This window comes from Biomphalaria glabrata, chromosome 12, assembly GCF_947242115.1.
Source record: "Biomphalaria glabrata chromosome 12, xgBioGlab47.1, whole genome shotgun sequence".
NCBI lineage: Eukaryota > Metazoa > Mollusca > Gastropoda > Planorbidae > Biomphalaria > Biomphalaria glabrata.
Genome location: NC_074722.1, coordinates 8,681,406 through 8,701,269, shown reverse-complemented (window position 1 = coordinate 8,701,269; position 19,864 = coordinate 8,681,406). Strand labels below are relative to the sequence as shown.

Here is a 19,864-nt window from a genome sequence, read left to right as displayed (position 1 = left end):
GTCAAAACCCATTTAGCTACGCTCATAACATTTTGAGTGCGTAATTAGCTTTTTTTTTATATTAAAGAGGGGGTTTATCGTAAATTTTAGACGGGGTTTTAAAATCAAAATCTTCCTTAACTGTGCTCTTGGAATTAGGGGATTTTCGTTTGCATTTTTTTTTTGTTTTGTTTTATAGAAGAGGGGGAGTTAACTGCAAAAACCCCAGGTAGGGGGTTTAAAACTCAAAACCCCTGGTAGGGGGTTTTAAACTCAAAACCCCTAGTAGGGGTTTTTAAACTCGAACCCCTCTGGTAGAGATTTTAAACTCGAACCCCCCTGGTAGGGGTTTTTAAACTCGAACCCCCCTGGTAGGGGTTTTTAAACTCAAAACCCCCTGGTAGTTTTTTTTTAAACTCAAAACCCCTTTGGTTGTGCTGGGGCAAGTGATGGTTTAGTATTAAAATCTCACCTAAAATAAACAAAATCAAAGCAAAAAATCAGTCACTAAATTCCGACTCCCCTGGGGGGGGGGATTTCATTTCGGGGGGGGGAGGGCTGAACCCCCCCCCCCCGGCTACGCCCATGATATATAATAGTTTGACGCAACTTTCAGCTCAGAGCGCTATGGTACAATCACGTTTGTGTGTGTGCGAGGATATATAGGCCTAGAGGAAAAAATTTCCGTGCTGCCATTTCAAAAACATTTGCTCGAGTCTGAATTCTAATTTGAGCCTCCACGATTGAGTTATCCAATTACTAATAAAAAGTAGGTGGTTGTAACGCCATTGTTTTTAGTATAGTGTTAGTTTTTAGATTAATATTAAAGGAACGGCGTAATTCTCTAGGCTTATCTCCCCTTTGCTTAACAGGTTCTACTTTGTCTCTATATAAAACAAAATTAATTAACTACGACTAATTGGTTAACTAATTGTTGTTTTCATTTTCATCGACAATGAATAGGCCTAATTGTTCAAAGTTTCAGCTTGATCCAAGAATGGGAAGTGGGAGAAATAACTTGTAGCATACAAGAGTCAAACAAGACAGACAGACAGACAGACAAGAGTAAGATAATATAAGCTTTGTAAAAAGTGTATTAATATAGGTAGATCCTAGTAGTAAATATAATAGATCTAGTCTCGAATCGTTAACTAAACATACCATCACTTGAAACTATGAAGAAGCTAGAGAATCTGTGGAATCATATCGAGCAAGTGTCTTTACTGTCATCACAGCTGGTGATATCTTGACTAAATCTAGAGACTAGTTTTCAACCAGGGGGGAGGGAGGGGTGCCACACGCAGAAATGTGCCTAAAAACTAAAATTATTGTAGATATTTCAGTTAGGTAATACATTATAAAGTTATTTGAATTATATTATCATTAAATACTTTTTATTTATAAGCCTATATTTTTATGTGATGTTTATGAAAAATGGGGGGGGGGCACCTAAAGTCCCTTGCCCCGGGCTTACATTTTGCTCACTACGCCTCTGCTGATGATTGATATCACTTATCAAGCTAGGAAAAAATTCGTCCTTACCGTGCAGTTTTCAATTGTTGTCACTGAGAAGGCTGGTAAGTAGCATAAACAAATATTTATAAACAAATACTGTGGCACCTTACGCCTCGAGAGACGTTCTTTTCCCTTTGCAACTTTGGGACTAAAGAGGCCAATCCTTCAAACAAATAATGCTACACCAAACATTCATTTTTTTTGTATCAAACAAAGGTGCTCATTCCCTGGACAGCTCATTTTTTTCTCTTACATTATTTTTTGACGAGCAGACATGTTTTTGTTTTATCTCTGGGCGCCACTTGTAATATAGCAATGCGCCACTGTTGTCGCAAGATAGGCCACCCCTGATCTAAGTTGATCAGACGTCTCGGTTTAGGCGGGACAATTCCAAATTTGATCATCTGTCCCGTTATTCATAAAATGTTTGGTTGGAACGCCCAATGCCACAAATTTATCTAAACAGTCTATCAATTTCCCGCTTATATGTAGAATTTAGAATATCGCGTCTGATTAATAATTTCTAAGTTACTGCCATCCGGCGCTCCCTTCTTGAACTCCCATTTAGACCTGCTGCACTATGTCATAAAACCTGCACGGAAACAATGTGTAAGAGTGTATTACCTTTCTGTTCCTACACCGTCCGCGTGAAATCTTTAAAAATTTGTCCCCGTAGAATATAGAATAGCTTATATTAAAATTTTTGGTTACGGAAAGATCAAATGCAACAATGGCTGCCTGGTCGTGCGGTATGCGCTCTGTACTGTCGTTAGGTCATCTCAATAGTCCCGGGTTCATACCCTGCCCGCTGCTATCCCTCGTCGTCCTGCGGGAGGTTTGGACTATTATCTTCAACACTGAAGGAACATATGGAATATGTAAAACGATTTACAAAAAGCCAAAACATGCAGACGATTATTTATGACATCTGCGGTGGAGAGTCTACTGATTTCAGATTATATTAAGTCTCTCATCATAATCAAAAGTCTTTTTTTTTTTCTGAAATGTTGCTGTAGGCCCTATTTTGTACACAAAGTTGCGCCATTATTCCCTGCAACAATTTTGTTTATTGGTGGATAGTATGTCAGTGCCCTCGAAGTATCTTCTGCCATTGACGAATTGGTTCAGCAATGCAGTAAAGAAGCTTGAAAAGGTTTCTTATCTTATCTCATATACTACAGACGTTACTTCAAAAAATGAGGATTGCCACTTTCTACGCATCATGCATTTAGTCATGCATGTTAACCAAGTAGGCACGCGACTTTCCACTTAGTAGACACCAGGTTAGAAACAGAAATGACGTAGACAGTGCTTTCTGGATTTACCTACAGGCAATAGGCCCTATAAGTTATAGCTTAGAGCCAGTGGCGTAGCTAGGTTAATTGATGCCCAGTGCGGCAGCTCCTCGTGATGCCCCCCCCAAACCAAAAAAAAAACACAAAGTATAACAGCAAAAAGTTGTTGTTTTTGTTGTTATTTTGTTGTAGTTGTAGTTGTTGCAGTAGTTGTTGTTGTTGTTTTGTTGTTGTTGTAGAGTTGTTGTTTTGTTGTTGTTGTTGTTTTGTTTTAGAATAATGCATATTCAATATGTTTATATATTGCTAGTCGCAAAAAAAAATACTACAAATTAATGTTACATACTTTCTTGCTGGCAAAACTATAGATAACTTTATTGTAATCAATTTTTTAAAATCAATTCTTGTTCAAAGAACGACATTTCCAAATCAGTGAGTTATAAATCTATCATCGTTAATTGCAAGTAGTTCTTGATCAACTTTAGTTTTTTAAGAATTCGCTGGTATGTAGTGTTAGATAGCTAGTTTAGTTAGTTGGGTTGCGCACTTAATTAGACTGACCGTGAACATACATTTTATAGTGACGACATAGACTTTGGGTTAGAGATTGGAATAGACTTTTATTAATCAGTTACTGCTAGACTCTTGAGGGGATAACATCTTTATTAGTGACAGACTAGACTGTGGCCCATTCTGTATTAAACGTTTGTTTGAAGTTCACCTTGAGTCAACTTGGTCATTGAGTCTGTGTTTCTGTTAGTACCTTATCTATATTTGTGACGGTGTGCATGATTTCAAGAACTCGCGATTGAAATACATCAAACAAGGTACGCACGCACTTAGTCTAATTAAGCATCTTCTAGAAATACTTCAGCTACATTTGATATACACATGCATCCGTTACAATAGCCTCAATGGTCAGAAATATGTGATGAAAATATACGGAACTGAGATATAAAGCTGATTTTTTAAATATAAGTTTTAGGCGCGGTGGCTGAGTGATAAAGAGCTTGGTTTCCAAACCGGGGGTCCCGAGCACGCATCCTGGTGAAGACAGGGATTTTTTATTTCGAGATCTTTAGGGCGCCTCTGAGTGTAATTGATACCTGACGTTTGTTGCGGAAAGTAAAGGCGGTTGGTCGTTGTGCTGGCCACATGATACCCTTGTTAACTCGAGTCCACCTGGTCGCATGGTCTGAAAGAGGAACTTTACTACTTTACAGTTTGTAAGATTCTGAAGAAACTGTCATAAACCAATAAAGTCTCTTTTTTAATATCAGTAGGAGCTCTGTCGATATTTTGTTTCAATGATGATTCAATAGCTATACTGGCGACAAAAACTCATATTTTTCAGCAGCACCATAAGGTGTTCTAATTATGTGATTTTTTAGACGATCCGGTCCACTAAAGGATAAATTTCCCTTCTCTTTTTCGATTGTCATCTTTTTCTCGAGGTTCTTCACCCATTCCCAGATCTGATCACATGGTTTCCGTCAAAGGTAATACAGGCTTAAGAAAACAACTGCATCGAATTCAGCAGCTTGAGTTCCTGCCAAATTTAGAGAATGGTTTGAGCAGGTAATAACATGTACTTTAGGATTGACTTATTGAATACGCTTTTGGACATCGTAGTGTTTACCTTTCATGCAGCAGCAATATTAAATCTTGACCTCTGCAGTCCACTATGTCTACAGTCTAAGTCATACGAACGTAATTTCGTTGCATCGATTCTAGCGGCTTGTCCTTTGTGTCGATGAAGTCATCGAATGACTCAAGAACTTATACTCAGTCATTTATCTTTATTTTTTGGAAGTTAGATCCAAATTTGTGATGTCAGGTGTAAATCAAAAATAATCGAGAAATATTAGGCTTCTTGTGTGATTTTTTCCTTGCTGTGTAATTTATTTTCATGACCAACCAAAATTACAATAAATTAGTTTAGTATTTGTGTAAGTTTGGTTTCACTGATGATAGTACTCTGCTCAACTCCAAGAAATTTTGAATTAATTTTTGTTCTTCCTATTTTTTTCCATTGTTCATGATGCCATTGAGTGCCAGATTCTGATTTGAGAGAAAACAAATCATGTCCAAGATTCTCTTCATGTAGTTTTTCCACTTTTTTCTTGCTTAATTAAATCTTGAGAATGCTGTCCTTTACACGCAGACAAATTTCAAGTTCCCTCAAGCAAGCGATGACTAAATGTGAGCTCTGCTGGTCTCTTGGTTTTCAATTTTGGATGCTGACAGCCACCACTCAATGAGTTCGTTTTATTGAACTTTAAATGCAGATGTAGCCTTGTAATTAATTTTGTCAGAAGAGTTTGCAGTAGAAACAAAGTTATTAGAAAGTTATTAGTCCTCAGTTTGATGCCCCTCATCACTTGATGCCCCGTGCGGCCCGCACCACCCGCACATGGCTAGCTACCGCACTGCTTAGAGCCCCCACTTGCTTGGGTGCCCTTAAAAAAAATGGTTTCAGAGATATTTTCATTCATTTTGAAGAAACAACAAAGAAAAAATTGTCTTATTTTGATTACAAGAGGAGAAAGAAAACTTTATGGAGAGCTCCCTGATTTGGAAACCACTGCGCAGTTCATCTCATGTATTGGTCTAGTCATCTGAACACTCCAACATAACAATGAGAACGATGAAGAAGATAACAAGAGGCCTAATATCTCAAAAAACGTAGAATCACACACTTTCATTAAAGTGTTTCGTCGGGAGACAATTTAAGGAGCCAATGCGACAGCATTTATTTGCGTGGCAACTAAACAATGGGGGCGCGGTGGTAGAGTGGTTATAAGCGCTTGGCTTCCGAACTTGGGAAACCTAGACGCTTTATATCTTTGTCTTTGAGTTTTCAAATTGCCGCGTAATAGTTTGGGAAGTCGTCAGGCTCCGTTATAACTGTTTCCTGTAGAATTTCATCAGAAACAACTTTTTTTGTCGAGGAGATGACCACCTGGATTTTCAGCCCAATTTTATTTTATTTATGTAGATCTATGTATGGGAGTATAATTTTACAGCATAGGCCAGGTTACCCTTGTAGATAAGCCAGAATCCGTAAACAACATTTAGATCAAAACCTATCTTATACGTTGTAACTTATTACAATCGCGATAGTAACATGTATGCTTATAAACTAAATTATAAATCCAATTACAAACTGGAATTTCTAAAGATTTTTCTATTTTATTGACAATGTTATTTAGAACTAGATCTATATCAGTGATTCACAAAGTGGTCTATATAGACCCCCAGGGGTCTACGAAGACTTCCAAGGGGTCTACGAAAGTGAAAAAAAATAAATTAGGGGGTCTATCAGATGTCCATGGGAGTATACGACAATTGATTTTATTTAATTAGTTAGTGACTTATATTTTCACACCCCATTTTCAAGGTGTTTGTGATTTCAGTAATAGGCCTACATATTAATTATTGGTTTAAATTTGAATCTTATAAATTAAAAAAAAAGATCTTCCTAACTCATTATGTAGATTTAAATTACTTTTTTCACCCTTTGACTCACTGCAGTTACAAATTACTTTACAAAAATTGGAATTGATGAATTTGCAAAAATGCAATTTAATTTAAACCGAAAACCAGAAAACATAACAAGGGGTCTACAAGACAAAAAAAGTTTGGGAACCACTGATCTATATAGATCATATGTATATATAAGTCGGTAATTTCCGCTTATCATACCTATGAACCTATGTACTGATATTTTAAAATATCACAATTTCTTAAGCTTTTTTATTCACACCAAAATTTAAAATATTTCTTTGGTCTAACTTTTAGATACGGTTACGTAAAAACTGGCACTCCCGCTAGAATCATAAACATTGAATCCACATGTAATGTTATGGAGTCGAAACGATTTAGTAGAAGGTGGCATATTTTGTCGAATATTGCTAAAAAGTCACTTAAAGTCGGTGCCGCTGTTGTTGTTGGTGTGGTAGTTTATCAGAGATGGAAATACAATGATAAGGTTTTGTACGCATCGTGGACTACCAACTATGAGCCCTCAGTTAAATGGGATTTTAATTGGGACAGGTATGGTATGAGTATGAAAAATAGTAGAAAACTAACTTACTTAGACTTACTAGATTTCTAAGAAATAGAATATAAAGTATAATAAAGTATATAAATTACATAAGGCGCCTAAGCATGTGGTGACGGTGTTGTCAATCATTATGTAGACCTAGAATTAGACCTAGATATATAGATCTATATGATTATCTGATCATTCAGAATCATTGTGTCTAGAATCTAGTCATTCTAGTATCTAGAACTAGATCTAGATTAGATCGATCACTAGAGTCTAGAATTTAGTAGAATCATAAATGTAAATATCGACTACTGTAGACACTGTCACTCACTGTAGTACTAGACTTAACTAGACCAGCGGTTCTCAGCCTTTTAAGCTCGGCGACCCCTTTTTACTATCCCCCCGCTCTGCCGCGACCCCCCTCCCCCGCCCATACACACACAGCAATAGAAGAATACACAAAATATAATCCATATTTTCGATGGTCTTAGCCTCAGACTTAGGCGACCCCTGACAAATCGTCAATTGACCCCTCAAGGTAGTCAAGGCCAAGGGGTCGCCACCCACAGGTTGAGAACCCCTGAACAAGATTCTAATCTCTAGATCTATATACTAAGATTATTTTATAGATATTTAGTCATTTTAGTACTGCATTCCTCACTAATCTTCGGACTCGAAGACTAGCCTTGCCTTAAATATAATATTATATCATAAATATATATCTTAATCTAGGCATTCTTAGATTCTAGGCTATCTATTATCTATATAATTATAAATTATAATATTAAGTCATAGTGAAGTGTAGTGGTCTATTGTTATAGATAATAAATAATAGATCTAGATATCTAGAATCTAGCTAGACTAGATTCTAGTAGCTAGTACTAATTTTGTTAGTACTAGACTAGATCTAATAATTCTAATTATACTAAACTTATATATTTACTATTTAGTCTATTTACTTATAGATCTATCTATGACTAACATTATTTTCTACTATCTATCTCACATCTAATGATCTGTATCAGTGTGTAGATATATATACCTAGATGATAGATCTACCTAGGTCCTAGAGTCTAGATCTAGATAGGCAATTTCTGCATTAGCGAAATGCGGAAATTACCCTAGAATATTCTAGATCTACTGAGACTACTGATCCAGTCTTCTATTACTACTATCTATCTCACATCTAATGATCTGTATCAGTGTGTAGAAATATATACCTAGATGATAGATCTACCTAGGTCCTAGAGTCTAGATCTAGAATAGGCAATTTCTGCATTAGCGAAATGCGGAAATTACCCTAGAATATTCTAGATCTACTGAGACTACTGCTCTAGTCTTCTTCGTTCTCATTTTTAAGTTGGAGCGTTCAGATGACCAATACATGAGATGAACTGCGCAGTGGTTTCCAAATCACGTAGCCCTCCATATAGTTTTCTATTTGGGTGTTTTGGGGCCAGTGTCTTGTACAGGCCTCTTGGTAAAGAGAGCAGTTTTGGAGGACATGGTCAGCATTCTCTGGTGACACTCCTCTTGGGCAGATTTCTCTTGTTCCAATTTTGAGCTTCCGGTACATAGTTGTCGCATTCTGTTGTGTCTGGTCCTGAGTCGAAGATTAGATGTTGATCTTGTTGGGATAATATAACTTATAATAAGCATCATCTTTCTTGTGATTTGGATTAGAGCTTGTCCATTTCTCATTTTATTTTATTTACTATTAGTTTCTTCATTTCTTCTGGATAGAGTGCAGAGTTTAATTTCTGGATAGAGTGCAGAGTTTAATTGTGAGTTTGTTCTTCCACTCGTGGCAAGTGAGTCAGCCTTCTCATTTCCTTCTGGTTGTATATATATATGTATGAGCTGGTATCCATTGAATAACAGTTTTTTTGCTGTTGTTGTTGAGCTTTATAAGTGCTGTCTTGAGACTTTTTATACAAGAGGAATCATGAGTTTTCCAAGGTTTGGGGGGTTGCTTTCGCATCGGCTAGAAAGACAATCTGCTACTGCTTCCCTTGCTGCTTCGTGGCTGTCAGCTCTCCAGTTGCAATGGATTTTTCTAGTTTTTCTCCATCTGGCCATTCGATGAATATTCCAGCTCCTCCATTTGTGGTGGCTTTATGGGATGAGCCATCCTCGAAAACTCTGATCCACTGATTGCTAGGATAATGAGTTTTTAGAAAACAGTTCACTATTTCCTTGAGCTCTGTTGGAATGTAGACACATATTTTTTTTGTTTTATTTTCAATATATATGGCCTCTTATACTGATCTAGTAAAATCTAGTTACTCTACTATTTGGTATGTACCCTACTCCCTAGATTCTAGTTTAGATGAAGAGAAGGTTGCAAGGTCTTATCTAGATTCTTTAGTATACTAGGTCTATAAAATCTAATTAGTGTATCATCATTATCTTGTCACATGCCACTACGTTATAGATGCTGGTATACCAGTATGGTCTGTGGTGACTTTACTAGATTGGTCTAGATCTAAATGACATATTTATCATTATCATTATTATCATGGATTATAATCATCATTGACATCATATTAATGGTATCTCAGCATCATTATCATTTCATCATTTCTTGATGAATGACATTCAGAGGATTCATTATTGACAGCATCATGAATGATTTATACCTAGATCTAAATAATCTTTCTAAATTATTCAAGATCTATAGAGTTGATCTAGATCTAAATGGCTTTATGACAAGTTATGACCACTTATGTCGTGTGATAATCACATTTATAATGATTAGATAAGAATTAGCATCTCTATGTCTAAGATCTAATCTAGATCTATATATATATATCTATTTGATCAGATTTTAGACTAGTGTCTTCAATGACTAGATCGAGAATTTTTAGATTCTATTTAGTCTTCACTGACTACATATTGGTACAGAAGTACAGATCTATGATTTTCACCATCTATGTCTATGACAATGATTAGTCGATCTAGAGTCTAGCTAGACTAGATCTACCTAGAAAAAAATTCTAAAATGTAATTCTAATTTAAATTTATTTATAAATAAATATAATAATATCTCTAGATTCTAGGACAGTCTAAGATAAATCATATCATCAAGTGAACTCTAGTCCTAGATCTATTCTAGTTGTTATATTTATGTCCTTTTTCTGTTTTCTTGTTTCAGAAGAGAACCTTCAAGTCTGCTTCCACCCCCTAAAGGCAAAACAGATTCAGAGTTGGCTGATTATAAAAAGCAACTAGAGAATTCTACTCCAACTGCCAGTCGGCATCTTCTTCTAATTCGACATGGACAGTATTTTGATAATGCTGCTGTTGACAAGGATCGCTTTTTAACTGCATTGGGTATTTTTCTAAAAAAAATTGTTTGAGACAGTTTGTTGTTATAACTATTTAATTTCTGGAGTTATTGGTAATGTAATGTGTCATTTAATAATTTGATTATGAAGAAGAAAAAAATGTCGGAGAAGGAGGCACATTTTGATTTCAACTTTGAGGGGGGTCTAAAGGTTGAAAACCCATGTGGGCATGTTTATGAAGATAAAAATAGGTAAATGGGTAAATTTTTTGCAATAATACACTGCTCAATACCTGTACTTTTCTTTAAATTTGAATCTGATATTTCTTCTATTTTGTCTTGAATACCAGGTGTAGAAGGGAGTGCATTCTGCTTTAAAAAAAAATTATTTTTGCAAGCTGAATCAAATGCACAATGAATATAGCTAGATCAACCTTTGTATAATTCACTTCTGCATTTGTGTGCAATTTTTTTCAAAAAATACTTGTATATTTTACCACTAAGCTATATTATTAAAATCTTTGGAATTCATATTTATAAGACATTGTCCATTGTTTTTCCTTTTAGGTCGTGCCCAGGCAGAAGTGACTGGCATGAGATTGAAAGACTTGGATCTGCCCTACACCGTCCTTATCTCCTCCACCATGACCAGAGCCATAGAGACTGCCAAGTTGATTCATAAACATTTGCCTGAACTAGAGTATAAGCAAGGTCAGTCTTTTCATCATGAATAATGTCTAGGAAATAAGAAAACAAGCTTGAAAGTTTTCATGTCCTGTGGAATACTAGGAAACTCATGGAACTTAGAAACATTGTTTTAAAAAAAACAACATGTACATTAATATGATTTTGCTTCTATCACATTGGGAGGAATGAGTGAAACAAAAAAATGTTGGAAAATAAATTTTTCTTTTGTTAGTAAGGCAGTTTTATATCAAACCTATCAACAAAACTCTGCTGCCAACTGCACTAAGTATTAACTCTTTCAGTGCGAATTATTTTGATTTAAAAAATCGAGTTTTCCGGGATGACCACAAATTTTCAAGGGGGGTAGAATTACTAAAACTAATGTAACTTTTTTTATTTTATTTAATAATCTAACATATTTTAAAGGAAAATGAATGGGCTACAAAAGTGTAAAAAAAAAAAATAAATTATTTAAAAAAAAAAAAAATTTTATATTAATTTTGAACTTAACACTAAAAAGTGAAAAATATATAAAAAAAAAAGTCTTTAAAAATTCGATATACCTAAAGATTTAACCTTTTAATTAAACATTTAATGCATAAATATTGAAAAATCACAAAAACTAAACACATTTTATCATTTCAAATTTCATAAAAGATGAAAAAATACACTAAGAAATTGTTTTATTTACATTTTTCGGGTCCAGGGAAATAAACTAAAATGAGGAACCACTAATACAATGTTGTCTTTTTAATTAAAAAAAATAAATTGTGTTCATGTTCGTTCTAACAATATACTACCAAAACAAAAAACAATCACTCTCATATCCAGGAAATTAAAAAAAGAGAGAAATAAAAAGTTAAACACAAAAAAAGATAGTGAAATAAATTTTATAACCAAGTTACTCGCTGAGAGTAATGCCGCACTGACCAGCGCTAGTGAAGTTACTCGCTGAGAGTAATGTCACACTGAAAGAGTTAACTTCTCTATACATCCAAACTTAATGAGTCATTCCTGTGATAAAAAGTCCGAGGAGCTGTTACCCACCCCCTCTCTATATAAAAGTAACATCCAGTCCTTCAAAGCTAGAAGTACAGCAAATGACTACATAATATGCATGCCTGCCCACACTAAATATAAAACTTAAACCTAGTCTTATCTAATAAACATTATTTTTGTTCCCCATTGATCCATACACCTATTGCACACAGTTCAATATAATAGTTTATGTCAAATGTGTAAAGTTAGAATTCTAGAATAAAAACATATTATTTTAAGTTTTTAAATTACGTGATGCTAATACGTTTGGAATGTATTGCATCAATTGTTTTTTTTTTTTTTTTTTTTAAGTATTGGGGATTTTTTAAATTGGTCCATTTTTTTTTTTAAATGAAAATTCGATATTATATGAAAATATTTTCCATTTTTGGAGTTCATGTTCACTCTATCTTAGACACAAGTTGTGTTGAATGTATTTCATTTCTGTATGTAACTTGTTTCATTTGGTGAAGAACCTCAAGTTAGTTCAATTTAGATTCGTTTTACACCAATATAGTTTTAGTTATGTTATTTTTTTTGTACCTAGCTTTATGTATTATGTTTAACAGAATTGTAAGGTTTCGTTCGAATTTTAAAAACTTCACTCAAAAGCCTACAGAACTTGACTTTGACATTCATGGTAAAAAAATCATGGAAACCATTGAATTCAATCCTGATAACAACAAATTGAAGACAGATTTGGGATAAAGTAATTTGTGCTGTTAATGGTGGTGTTTTTACACATTTTTTTAACATTTTTGTTTCCTTTCTACAACAGATGAAATTTTAAGAGAAGGGGCTCCTATTCCTCCTGAGCCACCACTTGGTAGTTGGCGGCCTGAGCAAAAGGTAAAGTCTAGAACAAAATCTCTTTTTGTTTACTAACTCTCAGACCTGCCATCAGAAATGAAGGACAGGAGGGAATGACAATGCATGCGTATTATTTTAAAGTGAACTGTTCCCAAGAAATAGTTGCCATGCCTGTTTCTAAATTATGATAACTTTAATTTTCAACCCCTGTCAAGGCCCTTGAGTGTTTATCTGGGCAAGGTCATGGGACATTTTAATTTGTTCAATTTCTCCAAACATTTCAGCAGTTCTTTCAAGATGGAGCCAGAATAGAAAGTGCCTTCAGGAAATATTTCTACCGAGCTGACCCATCACAGAAAGAAGACACCTACGAAGTAATTGTGTGCCACGCCAATGTCATACGATACTTTGTATGCAGGTAATTTTTTTAACATATTCAGAAGTATAATTAGAAAAAAAGAGAAAAAGACAAATAGAACAGTCAGTTTGGTAAGATCAAATTAATTAGAAAAACTTGAATAAATATTAAAGTTGCACATACATGGCTGAAGATATAACAGTATGCAGAGCCATTCTATACTTATATTAACTGCTACTGTGAGATATAAATATATTCATTTAGTCTTAGTATTAAATCAAATCTTTATTGATATGTTTCATTTTGACATTTGAATTACTTTTCTTTGTTCATAAAGTTGTCATTGTTTTTTACCTTTATGTTCATTGGTTCTGCCCTGCCACTGCAATATCAATTATTGATGCAAATATTTTAAGCCACTTGGCCAAGCTTAAACACCTTGTTTCTTGAATAAAAAAATTAGGAAGGAGTGACTCATTGATTACCAATTCAAATAGCCTATCCATTATTTCATTTGTTTGGGTTTAGTGCAATCGGATCCCAGCATTCTAGTTTGTGTATGAACCTTGTGGCTCAGTATTGTTCCTTTCCTGGGTCTGAAAATGGACTAAATGCTATGTAGGTTGGGATTTTTATTCTGAAAATGGACTAAATGTTATGTAGGTTGGGATTTTTATTCTGAAAATGGACTAAATGTTATGTAGGTTGGGATTTTTATTCTGAAAATGGACTAAATGTTATGTAGGTTGGGATTTTTATTCTGAAAATGGACTGTTATGTAGGTTGGGATTTTTATTCTGAAAATGGACTGTTATGTAGGTTGGGATTTTTATTCTGAAAATGGACTAAATGTTATGTAGGTTGGGATTTTTATTACTAATACAGTATAAGAAACCTGTGTATGGGCCCTATATCTTACATATTTCTATTAAGAGTTTATTAACAGAATCAGTGCAAAAAAAGTTTTTTTTTAATGCTTTGAAAGTGGCAGTGCAGATGCCTACTTTGTTTTAAGAAAATTGCATTTTGGTTTTGATATTCAAAATTATCGGCCTTCTAGTGTGTGGATGCACATCCTAAGGAAAAGCTTGACTTAAGCTATATGTGTCTATAGCCTGTAGCACTTAAAGAAAAAAAAAGATATTTCTATTATTTCAGAGCACTTCAGTTCCCACCCGAAGCTTGGTTGCGCTTTGCCTTAGCCAATGGAAGCATAACTCATATTTGCATCCGACCATCTGGTCGGGTGTCTGTGAAATCTGTAGGAGAGCATGGACATATAAAAGCCCAAGAAATATCCTACAATTAAGTTTACATTACCAGCAATCGTTGATATAGAACAATTCATGTATACACAATGTGTGTTAATGTGCATCTTCACCGTTTGTTCATTTGTTTGTATCTTTTTTTTATGAAGTTTCTTTCAATGTTAATTTTGGTTCATGTCAACATTCATATTTGTACATTTGTTATGAAATTCTGTTTTACATAAGTTAAGATTTAATATTGGTATACATTCATAGTGCTTTTTATACATATTCACTTGCCTATACATTTTATACTCTTTTACTGTATTTATTTTTATACAATGTTGTTGTTTTTTTTTTTACTCTAATTTAAATGTTGTCCAGGATACAAATCAATTTGAACTTGAAGAATTTTTTAAAGGCAGGTTTCCATGATTCAAGGATCATTTCACGGCTACAGTCTTAGTTGATGGGTTGCAATATTGTACTAGTCAAACTTTTCATATGTTGTACAAATACACACTAGAGCAAAATATACTCTTAACCAATGTTCAACTTATGGAAATCCATAGTAATGAATTAAAGCAGTCGTTTACACTGATAAAATCTTAAATTATTATTTTTTCTTCTGGAATGAAAGTACAGTTACGGTATTAAAATTATTTCTGTTATAGATTGAGAAATCTGTTGCATATATACACCTTAAATATGCTTTAATGTTTTGTTTTCTATCCCTACTATAGCTCACACTTTGGTTGTAGTTTGCCATTGGAATCAATTATTTTGACAATTTTTTATTAGCCTATTGAGCTAAAATGTCACACATAACTCGTGCTGCATGACAATACATTTTTTTGTTTAAATTATAGAAAGATTTCTTCATCATTTAAATAACATTATTTGGAAAGAATGTAAACATTATCTAAAAAAAACCCAATTGGTGGCTACCTTAATTTCCATTCATTGAGATGTTATTCATAGCCTGCTAGCTATATTGTTAAGAGCGTCATGCTAATAGCATAAATGTCATGGGTTTGATAACCTCCCTATATTGGCCATTTGTTGTCATTTTACAATGATGAATACAATATGAAGGTTTAGTTGACTCTTTTATTTGAACTTAAAGTAGGAGTGATCTTTTTTTTTTTTTGTTTCAAATTATTTTAAAAGAAACCTACAATACATAAATAGGTTTTAGGTTGTATTTTTTATGGCATATCAGCATAATTTAGGCTATGTCGTACCCTAAGACATTAATATTTACCAAATGTATTTAATCTCCTTGGATAAATATAAATAGCTCAATAAAACATTCGTAAAATTAATTTAGAATTTGTTAAAAGTTTAGTGATCTAATAAAACTACCCGATCATTATAATGGTACAAAAGTATTTATTTGTATTATTTGAGTTACTAATGTAAACTTAAATATCCCAACCAATGGTTTTCTTTACAAATCATAGGTACTGGGTGCGTTGTCCTACTGGATACATTTATATTTACTTCAGATTAAAAACATAATTATTATAAGGTTTTGTGACTTTTTTTTCATTAATATTAAAATATTAGCAGCTCCATTGAAACGTTAAGCACAAAGATTCTATTTAGAATTAATGCAGCAATATGTTTGATTGGCTTTTATTTCTAATTAGAGCTCTTCAGTTCCCTGGTGAAGCCTGGCTCAGACTGTGTGTAGCTAACTGCAGTATGAGTTTGATTACTATTCAGCCTGATGGCCTAGTCGTTTTGGAAATGATGGGGGACCATGGACATATTGAGCCGGAACATATCACATTTCACTAGCAGGATTTTTTTAATGTATGTGCTATTGTATATTCACTTTTTATTTCATAGAACATTTGTGATATTAGTTAATTGCAGAATACATAAAATAACCACTACCTATACTAAATATGCTGCCTAATACTCAGGTTTGACTGCGTTAAAAGACTTGCATTATTTATTCAATAGTAATTTATAATGTGTGTGTGTATTTTAAAAATGTTATCCATTGAGGAGTCACATGAAATTCTGTCATATTCATCAAGTTTTTTTTTTTTAACAATCATGATCAAACGTTAATTGAAAAACTTTTATAAAGTTTTAGCCTATTTTAACATACGCTGTATTTAAGGGTGTCAATTGAAATTGGGGGTGATAAACCCTTAGTGTATATTAAATTTACTTTGTTTTAATCTACTGTTTCTAGCTTTTAAAAATGAAAAAAAAATATGTGTAGCATGAAATGATTTTGTAATAGCAGTTGTAAATGTGTCTTGTTAAATCTAGTGCCTGTTAATGATGGTTACAGTGTTGGACTTGGTACATTAGTTTAGTGTTAAATGATGCAAATAAAAATCTGACTTAGATTTGTATTCAATTTTTTTTTTATTGATATACATTCATGTTGACAGTAAAAATATAAGTAGTTAGAATATAAAATACAATGTACAATATTAGAAAGGCTTAAAATTGTTAGCTGCTTTTATCAATCTCTTTATTCAATGCTAGGTGTTCTATCTGTACACAGTTTTCCAATAACCACATCTGTAGGAAAATTAAGAGAAAAAAAACAACCAATAATTATGCTACCAGTCACTAACACTGCTCTTTACATTTTCAAATACAAGTTGAACTAAAGAACACATTGAAACTCTTATCATCTAGTATTTTACTAAATGAATCTAAGAAATAAAAAATAAAATTGCTGGGAATTAAAGAACATCAAATCATGGAACAGATAATATAGTTAACGGACTACCAGAGTAGTGTGTCCTTAAGTCTTTACCAAGTGTGCTGTTTTGACTAAGAGAGTGCCACTAGTAAATACATGACATGGTGACAGAATGGCATACAAAAGAACTTGAGGAAAGTATGTGGTTTAGGATATATCTGAAAAGATGTTTACCTATCCCCAACTATTGTCAGGCATTAGAGTTGGCTGGACCAAGAGGCGCCTTAAAAATCCCAAAATCCTAGTCCTCATTGAGGTGGTCGGTCATTGTGCTGGCCACATGACACCCACATTGACCATTAACTACAGAAACAGATGACCTTTCCATCTTCTACCCCATAGATCGCAAGGTCTGAGAGGGACACTCTACTTCCTAATGAACATGTTTTCTATACAGGGAAATTGAGTTATAGAGATGGATGGGATAGCACACAGTAGAACTATCAAGTGTTGGCTAGCATTCTTTTTAGAGTTGCATTTATGATGTTTAATAGTTTTAGGAGCTTAGACTTAGAAAAATGCTAACTAGTAATTACAATTATGTGTGTCCACTAAATGTTTCACCAATGGGACTGAATCATTGTGTTACATTTGATGGATGGCAACTGTATTGAGACTGGTCATGTGGTATGAACTGTGGTCTTGATGGTTCCAGTTTGGACCGCCACTTTCTGACATCCCCCATAGTCTAGCTGAGGATTTTTTTGGGCTAGAATGTAATAAATCTTCAAATCTGAAGGCACATGTTAGACAAGTAAAACAAACAAACCTGTCCTTTACTGTATCTTGCCTCTGCTGCTGCAGCCAACTGGACCTGAGCTCCCAAGAAATGGGGGACAGTGTCAGGTGCCTGTGAGAAACAGTGTGCACAGTACAGATATTGTATACATATTTCTTCTTGCTCAATGTACTTGGTACTAATACCTGAAAAACAAATTGATGCAAGTTTATACCACAAATAGCAAGAAACATGAGCTTAGGAAACATTAGCAACTAAACACTTGGTCAGGACATTAAGACAGATAGCCATTAGCAGAACATGGTAGAGAAATACAAATTTTCATTTAATAAAGGTAGGTCTAAAAAGTGAAACTCTTAATATTAAAAATGCAACATTTCCTTTATGGAACAAACATTCAGTTTGATTAAAATTTTTAGACTTCACAAATATTTAGACCAAAAGAATAAAGTGTCAAGAGTAAAAAAAACAACAACAAGTGAGCTCTAAGTTAAACATCGTACATAAAACAACTGAAGAGGTTTAGATTGCGGCCTTTACTGATAGGAAAAGTTTCAGTGTTGAATTGATTTGTATTTGAGACATGAAAATCTCTTCAGTTGGTCTTTGCTATTGTATTAAAACCTACCAGGACTGTTAGTAACTTGTGTGACCAGCCCTTCAAGACTTGTATTGGAAGGGAAAAAATAACAACCAATGTTTCCTGTCATTGACTTGTCTCTTAGAAATGTTGGCATGCACTGCTGTTGGTAGAAGTCTGCAAAAAGAAGTCATAGTGAACAATTATTATTGTTTTTCTTTAATACAAATAAGTTTTTGTTGACTAGTGTTTCTATAGTATATTCTTTATGATACTCAAACAATGAAAAAAAAATAAACATCTTGCTAAAAAAAAGTAAAGTTGTTTGTTTTTTTTAAATTAAAAAAAAAAAGCTTATATTGATTAAAATTGCATCAAGTAACTGATTTTTAATAGATATGGACTAACAATGATAGATTTGTGTGATTGGAAATATTTTTAATAATTGTTTTTTGCTTAGTGCAACTTTCATGCTTATAGAATGCTCAGTGTGCTATGGTCCAATAATTTATGTGGACCAGAGGAGAGGGGTGTATTTGGGAGAAGGTTTCTGTGCTGCTGTTTTGAAAACTATTTTTTTTTTAAAGTCTGAATTCCATCTCAGAGTATTGAACTTCCATGATGGAAGGTTGACGGACTAGCCACTGATCAATAATTATAAAAATAGGTTTTATAGTCTTTTTTAAAAGGTCTATAGTTACAATTTTTTTTGCAAATAACCTAATTCTCTAGTACATTTCTATATAAAACAAAATTAATTATGACTAATTGGTTGATTAATTGGTTAACTTTTTTACATGGATGGTGAGGCCCAAATTTATGCAAGCCTTGGCGAAGAAGGTCCTCTTCATCTGAGGCATTTAGGGCACAGTCGAATAGCAGGTCTTAAGTCTTTAAGCATTGAATATAGACTTGCATCAGTGCATTATATGTCTACTGCAACACTTTCTTTGCAAAAGACATGTTTCGACATGGCAATTAAGCTGAAGAGTGTTGGAGCCAGCACTCAGTCCTGATTCACACCATTTGAGACAGGAAGAGGCTTAGAGTAATCTCTGTTGCCTTGGATTCTTGCTTGAAAGTCATCATAAAATTGGCGAACCATTGTTATGAATTGATCTGGGCAGCTAAATTTGGACATAAGACCTTCATGGCTGTCATTATCAAATGCTTCGGTCAAATTTATGAATATGAGGTACAGAGATTTAATTTTTCCTTTCTGCATTTTTCCTGAAGTTGGAGGATAGCGAAGAACATGTCTACCAAACCTCGACATTGCCTGAAGCCACACTGACACTAGGAAGTAGAATGCTATGTGGTGTTGTAGTCTGTTTAACAGCACCCTTGCCAGAATTTTGCCAGCAATGGATAGGAGGGATGTGCCACGATGGTAATGGCACACATCTATTTCCCTTCCTCTTGTAGAGATGAATAATTTGTGAACTCTTGGGGTAGTTTGTTGTGCTCCTACATTATCTGGTAGGTCTCTGTGAGTTAAGCTATCAGCTCTGACTTGCCAACTGGATATATTTTAGTAGGAATGGA

General features: G+C 34.1%; 2 protein-coding genes across 9 annotated transcripts in view; one reads left to right on the top strand and one right to left on the bottom strand.

The window, feature by feature from the left end:
* Nucleotides 1-6,516: 6,516 nt before the first annotated feature.
* On the top strand, nt 6,517-16,635 carry LOC106067983 (serine/threonine-protein phosphatase PGAM5, mitochondrial-like). Of its 3 annotated transcripts, none has more exons than XM_056005372.1 (6): nt 6,517-6,845; nt 9,995-10,173; nt 10,694-10,837; nt 12,630-12,700; nt 12,949-13,079; nt 14,178-16,060. In XM_056005372.1, the coding sequence occupies exons 1-6, from the start codon at nt 6,655-6,657 to the stop codon at nt 14,326-14,328; spliced, it is 867 nt and encodes a 288-aa protein (XP_055861347.1). In that variant the 5' UTR covers nt 6,517-6,654; the 3' UTR covers nt 14,329-16,060. The 3 variants fall into 3 exon arrangements, with proteins under 3 accessions (XP_055861347.1, XP_055861346.1, XP_055861345.1); XM_056005371.1 differs by having other exon boundaries at nt 6,519-6,845; nt 12,946-13,079; nt 15,919-16,635; XM_056005370.1 differs by having other exon boundaries at nt 6,519-6,845; nt 12,946-13,079.
* Nucleotides 16,631-19,864, bottom strand: part of LOC106074562 (Fanconi anemia group J protein homolog) — a 27,401-nt gene continuing 24,167 nt past the window's right edge. For all 6 annotated transcript variants that reach the window (XM_056005360.1, XM_056005363.1, XM_056005361.1 and 3 more), the window contains exons 32-34: nt 18,368-18,496; nt 17,770-17,924; nt 16,631-16,813 (exon numbers count right to left, since the gene is read on the bottom strand). In XM_056005360.1, coding sequence (XP_055861335.1) covers nt 16,742-16,813; nt 17,770-17,924; nt 18,368-18,496 — 356 coding nt within the window. In that variant the 3' untranslated portion in view covers nt 16,631-16,741. The remainder of the gene's footprint in view (nt 16,814-17,769; nt 17,925-18,367; nt 18,497-19,864) is intronic.

Coding starts and splice junctions, on each gene's coding strand:
- LOC106067983 (XM_056005371.1), top strand. CDS start 6,655: ATGGAGTCGAAACGATTTAGTAGAAGGTGGCATATTTTGTCGAATATT. Junction 6,846..9,994: donor TGGGATTTTAATTGGGACAG/GTATGGTATGAG, acceptor TTCTTGTTTCAG/AAGAGAACCTTCAAGTCTGC. Junction 13,080..15,918: donor ATACGATACTTTGTATGCAG/GTAATTTTTTTA, acceptor ATTTCTAATTAG/AGCTCTTCAGTTCCCTGGTG.